This window comes from Anabas testudineus, chromosome 4 (genome assembly GCF_900324465.2).
Source record: "Anabas testudineus chromosome 4, fAnaTes1.2, whole genome shotgun sequence".
Taxonomy (NCBI): Eukaryota; Metazoa; Chordata; class Actinopteri; order Anabantiformes; family Anabantidae; genus Anabas; species Anabas testudineus.
Genome location: NC_046613.1, coordinates 24,598,486 through 24,613,351, shown reverse-complemented (window position 1 = coordinate 24,613,351; position 14,866 = coordinate 24,598,486). Strand labels below are relative to the sequence as shown.

General features: G+C 39.9%; 1 protein-coding gene across 5 annotated transcripts in view; it reads left to right on the top strand.

Annotated features, from left to right (window-relative positions):
- The first annotated feature begins 38 nt into the window (after window positions 1–38).
- mast2 (microtubule associated serine/threonine kinase 2) overlaps window positions 39–14,866 on the top strand; it is a 133,499-nt gene continuing 118,671 nt past the window's right edge. For all 5 annotated transcript variants that reach the window (XM_026346252.1, XM_026346255.1, XM_026346254.1 and 2 more), the window contains exon 1: window positions 39–934. In XM_026346252.1, the coding sequence (XP_026202037.1) occupies window positions 857–934 (78 nt within the window). In that variant the 5' untranslated portion in view covers window positions 39–856. The remainder of the gene's footprint in view (window positions 935–14,866) is intronic.

The window sequence follows — 14,866 nt, the reverse complement described above, 5'->3', positions numbered from 1 at the left end:
ATTGTGACGACGCCAACCGGACGTGGTGAGCTCCTTCACGGCAGCTTGACGCACGCGCATTGAGTCGAGGAAGCGAAGTGATCCGCGCGGTTCCGAGGCTGCGGTTCGACACCAGGCTCGACCCGGTGTCTCTACACGGAGCTCGACCTTTATCCGAGGATGGAAGAGCACCCGAAGAAGTCTCTCACAGCCTGACAAGTCGGCGGGACGCAGAAAACGCCAAGAAGTGCGGGGACATAATGTGTTAGCGCCCGTTAGGAGCGGGGCTGGTTACGGATGGTACGGTGTGTCCGGGCAGGTAAACGTTAGCTTGACTAGCCGCTCAGCTAGTAGCAGCAGGAGGCTAGGAGGCTAACAGCCGCTGACCAACTAACTAGTTGGGCTGGATGAACTGTGGCCAGAGTCGGTACCGAACCCACCGAGCATGGGTCGTTTGTGTCCCACAAACCATCCTCTGTCCCTGTGAACTGTCACTATCCGCCCTTTTCATTGTCTTCAAGGAGAAACTAGCGGCAGAGGTGCTCCAGCGCTGATTGACAGCTCGTCACACCGGGGTTCCCAGATGTGGAGGCGGCGTGAGAGGCGCAGCTAGGCTCCGGGGCAGCTAGCTGCAGGACGGGCTGCTCACCAGGAATGGATGACACCAACAAACTTTTCTGCGGACTCTCAACTCAGCACAGGGCTTCAACAAAGCGATGAGTTTCATTTTGCCAGTGAGGTGTCACTGTAGTCCACAGCAGACGAGCTGACACGTCGAGTTTGCCCAGTGTTTGTCTAGAGGTCTGAGCCCCGACAGAACCAGCTCCCTCCGGGGTCAGCCCCGCAAACGAGGAGCCTTTTTACACTTACACGAACTATGAAGAGGACAGAAAACAAAAACAAGAGGAAACTCAACATGGAACAGCAGGACAGCGTCGGAGAGGACAAAGATGCGGTGAGTTGTAAAATCATTGAGTGTCTGTGTCTTTGTGTTGTAGGAGCCTCGGGTCCCTGGTTCACGGGGAGCCTGTCAGCCTGCGCACAGGGAAACAACCACACCACAAAGTCCATGACCTGAAAGAACGGATAGAAAATCACATGAATTCATGTCAACACCGACCTGACTCCATCAGCACGATCAGCTTGACATTTGGCACACCCTGCTCGTTTTCTTAGAGGCCTGAAGGTGGTTTGATGCTCATCTCATGGCAAATAACGAGTTTCCCATAAGAATTCAGGGCAGACCAGGCTTCAGTACCCAGCCAGTAAAGGTTGGCTATAAAACAATCATATATATATATATATATAATATTATAAATAATAATTTATAATATTATAAAATATGAAACATCAGTAAAACGTTGGAATGACCAGAATCAGAAAATTATTAGCAACTTAGCAAACTTATTTAGTTAGCAAAGTTATTGAACTCTATATTCTCCATGGTGATGAATACGTGTTATTTACATACAGACATAATGTGCAATTCAGTGACATGTCCACTGAAATATCCAAAAGCAGCTCAGATTAGCATCAGCGAATGAGCGTTAATGATTATTTAATATTGGTTCACTGCAGCAGAAAGGCTGCACAGTGTGCATGCAACCTACCTGGATACCGTCTGAAAAACATTTATCAGAAAGATTAATGTAGCAAATAACCTCTGTGTGGGTTTTCTTTGACATGTGTGAACAAATCTGTGGTGTTAATACTAATACTAACACAGACAAGCCAAGGTACCCAGTGTTTTTGCTCAGTCATTGTAGCTCTGTGGACAGGTGGCAAAGTGACGCTGCAGTTAGTGGATGGATTGTTTTAAAGACCCTGTTGTCACAGTAATTTTAGCAGTGATGCACCCAGTGTAATATACTGTGTGTTCTGTCCTTTCTGTTGTATGTTGGATGATGGTGGCTGTGCATATGAGTCTTGCATAACTTGCCTAGGTAGATTGTGATCTCTGTGTGGTATCAGTAAGAGGTCTTAAATCAGGTATTTGTTTTAATCAGCACAACCAACATGCAGATATTCCATAAACAGTAAACCAGCCATGAAGCCTAAATGTGCAAACATCAAGCTTATCTACACTCTAGCTGTGACCTTATTGACACTGAAAACAACTTGAAACCACTGCCAATTTAAACAGCTGTATATCTTGCAAGGTTTTGTTAAGATAAGTCAAGGGACAGTTTTTCATGGGTATTGTTGGATGGGTTTCTTAATGTTTGCAGATATTAAAAGAAATGCATTGGTTTGTTTCATTCCTTTAGTTCAATACATTATTGAAGCATGGAAAGACCTTCTCTTGCATCAGAGTGCATGACATGTCTTCTTTTAATGCTTTTATTTAAATAGTTGAGTCGACTTTTTAAATTAGTCTGTACTTCAAGGCCAGTGATGTAAGTTCACTTATATGTTGTGGAATAAAACAATGGTTGTATGAACCTGCATGAAAGGCTGTTAAGGATTCTCAAATGCTGTCACCAGCATTTGTAGTCCGACATTCTGTCTGTTTGTACAGATTAACAGCTACATGTTATTTGTCTCAGTTTGCAGTAAAAGTAGACACAGTCCCTAAATAACAAGAGCTGCTCCCAAAGATGAAGTCATGGCTGTAGCTTACAATTTCACATTTCTGCATGAAGTCATGTTTGTCCATCTATGGAAGTTGGATTGAGTGACTTTGTTACCACACCGCCCAGTCTTCTGGGATAGTGTGTGAATGAAAAGGTACAAGTGTCCAATTAATGACATTTATCATCAGCTATCATGTCTTATAACCCTTTCCATTTTTTTGTACCAGCACTTGTCCTGAAATCAGTTTTACAGGAAAATGACACAATCTCAGGCTGGATTATGTCTGGGGAGGGAGGTGCTGGATGTGAGGGAGCAAGTGTCATGGTTTCATGGGAACCAGACAGATGTTTTTTAGATAATACTGTTGCATGTGTTTTTGTGTGAAACCTGATGAAATGGAGGAACAGACATGCTGTTTTCATCCCGTGTGTCTTACCTGCCTGTTGCTTTTACTGTGGAATGCTGGGTAATAAGTCATGGCCCTTCTAAAATAGTTGTCTGCTTGGGTTTTGCAGCAACTGAGTTTTCTGTAAATTATAAAACAGCTAGATTAAAACTACAGCTAACAAGTATTTTCTTTATCTGTGTCTTGTTTGTCCCACCAAGAACCTGTCCGCTGGGATCTCCTCAGGTTGTTGCTGTTGAAGTGAACAGCAGGTTTTAGGCTTTTACAGTTAAAGCATTGAGAAATGAATCTGATTATTGTCATTTCCTAACCTCAGTGTGTTTGCCAACATGTTGCCAGGGACAGAGCCCAAACACAAATGCACGCACACAGATATCCTCTGCAATCAATCACTCAGCTGTTTCTGTCCTGGGACCCTTTGTTTCTGACATTTGCAGAAACATTTGCAGAAACAACACATGTAAACTGTTTACAGTCAGCTGACTGAAACACAGGCTGCAATTCACAAATGATGCATTTCAGTTCTTGATGATTGTTTTAAATCAGAATTCATCCTGATACAGGTCAACATTCATTCAACTTAAATTTAAAAAACAATTTCCAATCCAGCCCTATAGTATTTATTGTTCAAATGTACAAACAACAGTAAATAATTTTTCCTTGTACATTAGTCAATTTACTATTTTAGCCTTACAATATTCTTTTCTTTAAACACTATAAGAAATACATCTTAAAATAAAATTTAATATCCTGGTGCTTTTCTTTTTCATAATAGGGTTTTTAAGGTGCAATTCTCCCACATGTTTGGTCAAAGTCTCTTGGTTCAGTTTTGCACATCCTGGCATTTGTGAATTCCTTTACAGAGAAACACCTGGAAAAAGAAAAGTGAGTGATTGAGTGAGTAAAAGTGAAGTCACCTTAGAAATATGTCTGTTGTCTCACAAACTTACTTTTAGGGTTATGAGAGCAAACTGTCAGCAGCCTGTAGCTGAATCAAGTAATTTGAAAAGGAAGTTTTTGTTAGCAGTGCTGCAGCTGCTGGGATCCTAATGTCTCCTGAAGAAAACATTTCTTGTCCAACTGAAACTGTTGCAGTTACTTCTAAAAAATGTCTCATCTTCGCTTTCTCGGGCCGTTGTTAGAGCAACGGCCCGATTTATGTGTTGTTTCCAGAACCGTTCTTCCTGCCCTCCTGGGCCTTTTTCTGACTTGTAATTCTGTGTACTCATGACCATCCCTGTTTCACAGGTCTCATGTGTTCTCTGACATGGTTAAGTGCGAGCAGTAAAAGCAGTGAAGTCTACTACACATAATAAACATGTCAGACAGTGTTCCTGCAGAGGGTGACTGGTATTTATTGAAGCTGTGTGAACAGAAAGCATGCTTCCTAGTCCCTGTTTACCTCAACACTGATGTTTACTGTGTTGTATACACACACACACACACACACACATACACACACACAAGATGATTCCATGATGATGTGTTCATCATGTAAAAAGAAACAGGCTTTCTTTGTTTAAATTCTTCGGGTATTCATTTGCATTGCCCTACTTTTGGTTTCAGTTATTGTAGTCATTGTCTCCTTTCTTCCCAGTTGACTTCTTAATTCTGCTTGTTAAAAGCGTTTTTTTTTTTTTGTTAGTAGAGTTGACTGTTTAACTTCCACATTTTAACGTTGTTATTGTAGTAGTAGGTCAGATTCTGAATCCTTGAATTTAGTTTGATCACATGTGGCTGATTTAAAATGTAATTTTGTTCTAATTATAAGTTTCAAACGGTTTTTGAAAACATGTTTATACTGAACGATGCAGCTACACTATGTCATTGGTAAAGGTAGTTTGTGGACTATTAAAGTGTTATAGTTACATTTTGAGTGATGCTTACCTGTACTTTAAGCATGAACCTTCTCAATACAAGAGCTGTTGATATTTGGAGTGACCTTTTAAATGTTCTGTTTAAAATGTTCCCTTTTGTGTTCTGTGTTATTACAACTGCAAATCAAATTCTCCTCTGACTATTTTGTCTTTTTGACTTGATTACATTCCTACTTCCCTCTCCTTCTTCTCTCCTCTCCTCTCCTCTTCTCTTCTCGTGCTCTATTGTCTTACTTGCAATCCAACACTGAACTGATGTATTAATACTTCTAAATGTTGCCTGTGCTTTGTGGCTTTTGCTGTTTTTTGTGCAGTGCAGAGCAGTGGTCCTTGTTATGAGCTACACACAATATCATGGCTGCAGGCCCAATGCCCAGGTCCCAGTATCATCCAACTGCAGAGCTTCAGCAACAGAGTTAGAGTTGAACATATTAGAAGTTTTATAATTATATTACCAAAATCTAACACGAGACATACTCTGAATTGGAAATAAATGGGGGTCCAAACACTATTTAATCTGTTTAAGTGAAAAACAAACAAACATTTGTTATTTAGAGAATAAACTCTCATCATACACAAATATTAAAACTGCAGTAGCTGTTATTTTCTTTGCCTGTAGGGGGAGACGTCCATATGTCTACGTCTAATTTCCTTATAGGTGATACAGGATGGTAGGTGTACATACAGTTCAGGTTGCAGTCAAATGTGAATATGATGGTTGACTTCCAAAATAAGGGCCCCGTATATTCCTCTTTGAGTTAGGTGGATAATCTGTTACTTTGCAGCACAGTGCAGAGATGTTGTTGTTCCCAGTTGAAGCCCCCTGGAAGGATCAAGCTAATTAGGGCAAACTGGAAGTAGACTGAAGTCTACAGTGGATTAACAGGGTACTTTACTGTAGTACAGTGTTGATGAGGGTGGGAGAGAAGTGGGAGGGATGTCGTCCAGAACACTCAAAGGATTTTAACATTAAGCTACAGCCGTAAGCGTTGCATTGGTAAGATTGTAGTTGTGTGGAAATGTGCAGCTGAGATCTAGAATCATGGCTTACTGGAAGTAAACTGTTGACATTAATCCAGATTTTCTTGATTTTTAAACTGAGTGTCCTACTAAAGCATGTTAAGTAGCAAGATTACAGATTGCTCTATAAACAGCACTGAGTATATGTGAGTTAACCAAAACCGTGAGGCTGTGGATGCAAAATAAAAGATTCTTCCTCACTGTTTAAATGAACCTTTGTCACATCAGTATGACAAACAGAATGATCACAAAACCTGCACAGATGAAAACAGATCTTTTGGAAATGTAAATCAATTATTTTTGCCATTCTATCAGAGAAACCTCAGTCAGTTCCTCGGTGGGCACAATGAAAACCCACAGTGCAACTTGACCAGTTTTGAGTTACTCAGCAGTGCAGAAGTCTAACATTCACACTGACAGAGCAGATGTCCTGGACTGTCTTCCCACTGGTCTGACCAGTGTTATCTAAACATTTCATATTTTCTACATCAGCTCTCACATTTATTTGACTTTACAGTTCATGTGATCAGTGGTCCCTCCTGCATTCGTTGGATTCCAGATAGAGCTCAGAGGAGTTTTAGGTAACAGCCATGGGGGCCGTGCTTCAGCAGATTTAGGTTTGGCTGTTCTGCTGCACATCCTCCCTCTGTGAACATCATGCACAAGCTTACTGTCATGATAGACAAATTTGGTACAGGCTGTGTGTACGTTCAATCTCTACATCTCTACATACATAACCCTTTTCCAACAAACCTATTCCATGCTTGGTTTGCAGGCAATGCTTCATTTCAAACCACTTCTTCAGGTAGTCACAGCCAAAGAACATGCTCTCGACCATGGGAACCAGAGTGACCAACAAGAAAACTACAGTGTTGTTTTAAACCTTAAACACTGTAAAGTTCCTTTAGATGACATCTGTTGTGATTTAGTGCTATACAAATAGAATTGAATTGAATACTATGTTCAAAGCATATTAAAAACACAGGACAAGCAGTGTGAATGTGTTGGACTGGTTGTGTTTGGATGTCAGTGTAATCTCGTAATATCAGAAGCATCTCTTGTACAGAGACCCTGCAGTGCTTGTTGTTGTGCTCATGTTAGTGTTGGTGTGAAAGGAGAGACGTATGGAGAACTAATGGTGTGTGTGTGTGTGTGTGTGTGTGTGTGTGTGTGTGTGTGTGTCTATATGTCTATATTAGTCAAATAACTTTTGCATTGGCAGTTACATCAGAAAATGTGAAACTATCTTGACCCTTGCTAGAATTGGCTTTAATGTCTGTCCCTTATTTCCAACAGTAGCATGGCTCTTTGCTCTTTCCTCTTCATTAGATATCTCTTAGGTTAACCATTAAACCTGCTCCCATCCCTCGCACTGATATGGGAGAGTGATTTTCTTTCCATCCCTGAACCAGCTCTGGGTGATCAGAGAGCAGCTGAGCAGCTCCTGGTGCTGCACAGCCTGCGGGCTGATTGATGGGGCCCCAGTGGCTAATGAATGCCATTTAAGGGTGTCTAGGAGGGTGGTAATGGGGAGACACAAATTCAGAATGGTGAACTACATTAATTATAAAACCCTCATTATCCAGAATTATAATCTAGATGTGTTTAATACGTCAGTACTCAGAAATGGCATTTATTACTCTGCAGCCTCTGATTATCTTGTTGCAGTCTGAGTTGAAATTAAGCCACTGGATGATGACAGGGGAGAGGAAACGAAGCATAAAGTCATGTTTTTCAGTGAACAGGTGTTTTTTTCTGCTCATGTTTCGTTTTTAGTGTGATTAAAAACCTCCGGGCTGAGATAAGGTCTCCGACCTTCACAAGCCCTGTTGTTGTTGTACGTGGCGTTTCTTGGCATTGCGTTTCACATGCTGTGATCTGTTAAATCCCGAAAAAGCAAGATTCAGAGCTTTGTGTTTCGCTTCCAACAGAACATCCTTAATGAAGAAAATCCATCACTCTGCCAACGCTTAATGCCGCATTATGCCTCTCTCTATCAACTCTCTCTCAGTCAATGCAGCTGAGGAATGATGCTGATTTCACACTCATTATTCTGTGGTTCATTAAAGATACCTTTATTAGATGTTCCTAATCCTCCCTGTCTTTATTGTGTTTTGGTCTTTCTCTCTTGTATTCCTTTTTATCTACCTTCTTTCGTTAGCCTTCCACTACTGTCCTGGGGTCCTTTTCTGACAGAGATAAACTTTAGCTTTCCACAGTTAAATTAACCAACAACTAAATATTTATTTTTGATTGAATCCTCAGGGAAGTATAAGATTCTAGGCCCTATAGTCGAGCTGTAACTGTGGTGAAAACGTTAATGAGAAGTGCAGAACATCTGTGCTCTTTGATGCTTTACTAAACATGTTCTGGTGCAAAATAATATAGATTAATAATTAACAATAGAGTCAATGTAGCCATGATAATTCAACAGCATTATAATAGTTGTAAAACATAGGCACTGAAAACAGAGAAGACCCCCTGATCTAGGTAAACAAAAGCTATTGAATAATTTTGTCGTGGTATCATGACTCTCTAACTTTAGGTACTTCTTACTATGTCCATATTTATTGGAGAGAGAAAAGCTAAGCAGATGGTTAAGGCCTCGTGTTTCTGTTGCGTCTCGCACTCTAAAGATTTAACTTTATCTGATGGAAAACCGTTCATGTTGTTTCTTTAAAAATTCTTGCAGTCACAAATACATTCTATCAATTAAAAATATGTATAATTACTTATGACGTTCATAGAATAGCAGCATCATGAGCTCAGTGAAGTTTTTAACTGATCTATTCATAATTAGTGAATAATTTTATTGTCAGATTAAGGTGAAGGGAAATAAAAGTTGTGTTGCTCGTACACAGGGATAGTTTCATCTGCACTGAACAGAAATAAACACAATTACTGGATGAAAATCACCAAAGGTTGAAAACCTTCAGCTACATACTGTACCACATTTTTAGGGTTACAACTAATGATTATTTAAATAATTGATTATATAGTTAATTATTTATTTGATTCATCAGGCATTATTAATAACCAACATTTTCCTTTTCTTTTAACCATCTCACAGCTCTGTAACTAGACTAGAAGTAATATCTTCATTCGTTGCTGACTGTATAATATGAATAATAACAATAATAGATTTTTTGTTGCATGTCTTTATTGTTGTTGCAGCCCTAGCTGAGATTAAACTAATGAATATAATAAAATCTGTGGCCCTGTACATTTTATGACCTGCTGGCTCAGTGTTAATGTTGAACGTCAGTGTGTGTGTTTGCCATCTATCTCTGTTCTGACTGAACGGTAGAAGCAGTCTTTGGTTATGTTGTGTCCTCTGAGGCTTGTTTGTGTTTTAGTGAGTGAAGAAAGTGAGATTAGTTGTTCTGCTTGTGTACTGTGTGTGCTGGGTTATCTAGCTTCACTATGGGTGTTTAGCTTTGTGTTAACTGACTGTGTGGCCCTCGCTGTGCAGGGTCAGTACAGATGCAAGGAAGCAGGGATGGAAACAAGCAGAAACCTGCAGGGTCAACACTGACTGCTGCTGCTGTTGGAATAAAAAGGACTCGCTATGCATAAGACTGTAGACATGGAACCTACTGCTGCAATCAGAGCTAATTTGACAGTTAGAATTAGGTTTATGTCCATAAACATTATTCTGTCTGTACAGCATTGTTGAGCCATACTGATTGAGCAGCTGGTCTTTACTTCCCTTATTATCTTTTTTGTTTTTTTTTTCCTGAGTCAGATATTTATTCCAGTAGCTTCTACTCCTAATTGAAACTCTCGTATGTGCTTGATTTTTGACATGGCAAATTGCGAGCAATCAGAATAAATTAGTGATTGAAGGCAGTATTTCTGTTGTTGAACTGAAGGAACTGGTGCAGTGAAAATGAAAATTATGCTAAAATTATACATCAACACAAGTATTTTCACCCCATCTCCAGTGTTTTCTTTTCTCCTTATTTGTCAGTGCTGACCAATTGCAAAACAACTGTGATACAATCGGTAACAGACCTTCAATGTGCATTATGTTACGACTATAACTTGAATTTCAAGTTGTATGAAATTGAAAATCTCATCCTCCGATTAAAAAAAACAAAAACAAATTCAACTTAACCAGATTCTTGAGCTGTTATTGCTATTCTGCTATTAATATAGCAGTCTTGTAAAGAAATACAAAATTACCAGGGATTAAATTATAATTTAATTAAATGACCATGAACAAAAAGCATAAATGTCTGTTACAAGACTTGAGATTATGTTCACAATGACACTAAATCAAGGGATGTGTCAGGGCCCCCTTAGTGTAATGGGTTGTATTTGGGTGATGCACATTGTCAATTTAGGGCTTTATTATTTTTATTTCATCAGCACAGAGGGATAGTTTTTAAAGTTAGATGGTGCATTTTTTAACAAATCTAGTCGGCCAACTAGTTTACTAGAGTTAACACATACTGAAGGATAGGAGCCTGTAATAATGCAGGGCATTGTGATAAATTACTTATTGCCATTTTAGTTGTGGCGCTTCTAATCATAGGATACTTTATTAAGGATAGCACTTTACCTTAGCCTGTATGTCGAAGATCTGAGCACTGCCCTTGGTTAAACAGACAGTAGCTGCACAATAAACATAATCAGATCCACTAATCTCACTAGTGTCTTCAAACACTTATATCCTAAGAAGACCTCAGGTAATTTATTATTTTTGCACACATTTTGGCTCACTCGCTCCCTCCTAATGTTTCATCTGTTTAATGGTTCAAAAACAAACACATTTGTGACATGTGGTGAAACAATTATAGAAATAGGCCATGTTTGAAAACTAGTTTCCTCTTTGCCCCCAGTACATGTGCCTGATATAATTAATGGCAAAAACACTGATTTTAGCCAAACTGAACTGAAATAATGGCTGACTTAAGGATCTCTACCTGCAAAAAGAACTGAAAACAATTATTAAATCCACTGTCAGCTACTTTCACTACTTCTCACAGTCAGTGAAATGAGGTCAACAGTCAGCAGCAGCAGTGTTAAGCAGGTGTCAGTCGATTTCCTGACTTCCTTCACTGGGTGCTTTTATGTACAGCTCTTAAGCCAAATCTTCTTCTGAAGTCGAGGACATGTGATCGTCTCTGTAATCTCACTGTTTACACACAAAACTGTGTCAATACACTTTTCACAGACTGTTGGGATTGTTTGTGTGTGTGGGAGCAACAGTTTTTACTTGTTGATGCAACGCCCTGTAATGTAAATTAAACCACACGTGCATGGCCTCTCATGTGTTTGGTATTTGTGGAAGTCATGGCTGTCCCTCCCTGTCCTGATTGGGGGTTATTAGCCTTTGGGCTGTGTCCAAGAAAAGGATCTTCCAACACAACATCCTGCTTCCTTCAGCTCAGCAGCTAACTATAGGATCACAAACACAATCCTCAACGTCTGAAACAAGCACTAAACATGGATGCTAATCTACCTAAAGCCCCTCAGAACAAACTAGCTTCTTTTTAGAGAGCTTTCATCATCTGGTGTTTTCATGATGCACATACAGTTGTCAGTATTTGTGCTACATTCAGTAACTTTCTGGTTTCTAAGACATGGAATTCATGCGTCATTGTGCCTATAAACAGAATGCATGAATCAGTATCGGTGTGGATGTGATTCAAAAAGCCAGTAGTGGCAGGAGTTTCGAAAAAGTTCTGTAAATGGTTCTGTAAATTCAATATTTCCACTGAACAGTGCTCTTCATCGATTTGCGCTAATGGCCCCAAACAGACTAATACAGTGATGTGACAGGGGATTTTCATTTCTGTGATGAACTGCTGAATGAGTAGCTGACACATTTCTGTTATCTTACTTATATATATATATATATATATATATGTGTGTGTGTGTGTGTGTGTGTGTGTGTGTTTGTGTATAGAAACGTACTCCATTATTATTATTATTATTATTTAGACAAACTTTAATTGAGGAAGACACACTATTTCTATTGTCACTAATTCACCAACTTTACTGTGCTCAGGGACAAAAATTGAATATTGTTGTTTGTTTTTTAGCAGAGCTGGTATGATGCACAGCGTTCCTGCATACAGGAAGAAGAAAAAAAAGGCCAAAGCCTGACATCACTCACTTCTCCATTAAAGTTATACAGAGAGTAATGAAAGCCACCACACTTCGGGGCTTTGAGGCTCTAACTCTCACCTCATTAATTTCAACACAAACCTCTTGTCTTCTGCAAACACTCACAAGCCTTTGGATGATTATTTTTTCCACTAGAAGCAGTCTGGGCCCGTTGTGCCTAAGCTGAAATGTGTGATTATGTCGCACACTCACACGCCCACACAGCAGGGACACGCCTGAGATTAAAGCATTCAAGTTCAGATATCAGTTTAATCCTCGGGGAATTAAACAGGCGAGCAGTGAAGAGTGGGCCAGAGGTTTTATTCAGTTCAGACATGCTGCATGCTAAGGCCTGTTACTGACGTGTTACAGTGTTAGATGGATGGCAGTTGTATCTGCAGAGATGAGTCATAGGAGTAAAAGATTGCACACAGTGCTAGGACTGGATATCACTGATCACTGATCCAGAATTGATACATTTCAGCGTGATCCATGACGATTAATTCACATCAGATAGATATCAGTGCAGTTCTTTATTAGACGAACCAACAAAGTGGAATATATAACTGTGTTAAAGAATTTTCTTTATGAAAGATATATCTTCATGTTCTTAGGCCTGCATGGACAAAACAGACAACCTATGAATATGTCTGAGCTAGTTAACACAATTTTTTGTTGAACCACTCTTAAATTATTGAACTGTTTTTAGGAATGTTCAGTGCTGTGAACTGATAAGCCGCACATAGGTCCTTTGTGCGTGTGCAACACACACTCACTGCTTCTTACACATATCGGAGATGCTGCACAGATGGAAGATGTAGTCAAGTTACTGAAGGCAGCATATGACAATCTGGGAAGCGAATGTGATCACATTGATGCTGGTAAACGTCTCATAACCCACACTGAGATGCAGCCAGCATGTAGGCCTACATAAAAACAATAGGAGCAGGTGTTTGGATGTATGCAGCCAGTGTGTGTTGGTATTTACATCTGTTGTTTGTGCTGCAGCAAAGCTGACTGACTGTAAACATCTTTATGAGGCATCAAACAACTGGCAGCCCTACATAATGCATATTGCTTTATTGATTTACTGGAATGATCTCGTAAAAACTGTGACCGTATCAAAGAGACTGCCAGCTGAAAAAGCAAGAACTTGAATCATAACTTTAGTAAATGAAATTTTGTTGTTATTGCAGTGTTTTGTTGTCAGACTGGAGAGAGAGAGATCTTCATGCATGTCTGTCTCCAAGGCTCAGAGACTCTGTTGCTATTCAGGAAGACTACCCAGGGTTCAAAAACGGGTGCAGTTTGCTTTCTCTTCCTGCCACACACATAAACAAGCAACATGTACATGAACTCACGCGAAACAATGGGTTTATACACACACAAACATATAGACTCACACACATACACTCACACACATATACACACACACACACACACACACACACACACACACACACACACACACACACACACACACTCTCACTCACTCACTCACTCGCCCACACACACATATACACTCACACACACACAGCGAGTAGTTTTGGAGTTAAGCCCAGGTGGTGGTTTTGGCAACGCTGATGATGCTCAGCTGGGATAATGCTGCAGACATGTAATGACATTACTCTCCTGTGTGTGTGTGTGTGTGTGTGTGTGTGCACGCAGGTGTGTGTCTGCAGCTGTGTTAAATAAGAAAATAAAGATATCGAATCGGACTCTGTACCAGCAGACACTTAGTTTTAAAAGACTTGGTTGGGAATCAGGGAAGCATGATCAGGACATCCTGTTTTGGAGGTAATGTCACGCTCACAGTCATTATTGGACACTTGATCATAATCAGTGGTAATGTTCAAAGCTAGTAAAGGAAGCACCGTGTCAGGCTACATGCAGGTTGGTGAATGGGCTGATGAACATTTTGACTCTGATGCCTAAGCATGCATCCCACCAAAGTTCAACGAGTACTTAGTAGGTACTTAGGTAGTTTTTCTTTAACTTGTTTTCACCAATTTTTATTTTTAGTTGTCAATGTGGTTCAAAAGAAACAAAATTGTATCAAGGTGCCAATATTTTTTCTATCATATGATTCACTTTTTTTCTCCCTGTCCCTTCAGTGATGACAAAAATGTCCTGAAACGTTCAGCAGCCTGTCTGTTGGTTTGATCATATAGAATAGCCTCGGCTGTCTTTGCAGCAACTTTGTTGATTTGTTCCTTGTCTGCTTCCTGTCAGTATGTTTGCGTCACTCCTAAGCATAATGAAATGGCCTTTGATTGCCAATTTCTCAACAACCAACATGCTGACTGACATGCTGAAGAACCAATCCATCACTTACTGTCTGACTTCTGTGTCTGTAGTAGAGTTTTTTGTGTTTAGGGTTATTGTCCTGTTGCATCCAGTTTCTACTGAGCTTATGTCTGCAGACAGCTACCCTAACATTATCCTGTAGGATAGAAATTCCTCCACAATGGCAAAAAACAAACCCATTGCATCATACTTGAAGTTTGCCAAAGAACACCTTGACACGCTACAAAGCTGCTGAGAACTAAATCTGTGAACTGATTAAACTGAGGCTGAATTCTTTGCAGCAGTACACATCCTGTAAAAACCAACCATGAACCAACAACACGAACTTTGGGGAAGAGCAGATCACATTTCATGACCAGTTTATGCAGAAAACCAGTACATTGCAAACAGTGCCATTACATTTTCTTTCCACTGTATTTGCACAGATTCAGGGTTTCCAGGACCACCTCATCTGAAATGAGAACCACCTGCACTAACCTAAGAAGAAAATGAATAAACTTTAATGAAATATAATATTAACCTTATGGGGAAAGATTAAAATCACCACTCACACAGAAAGTTGTACATTTAATGTGCAAGGTTTTTGTTT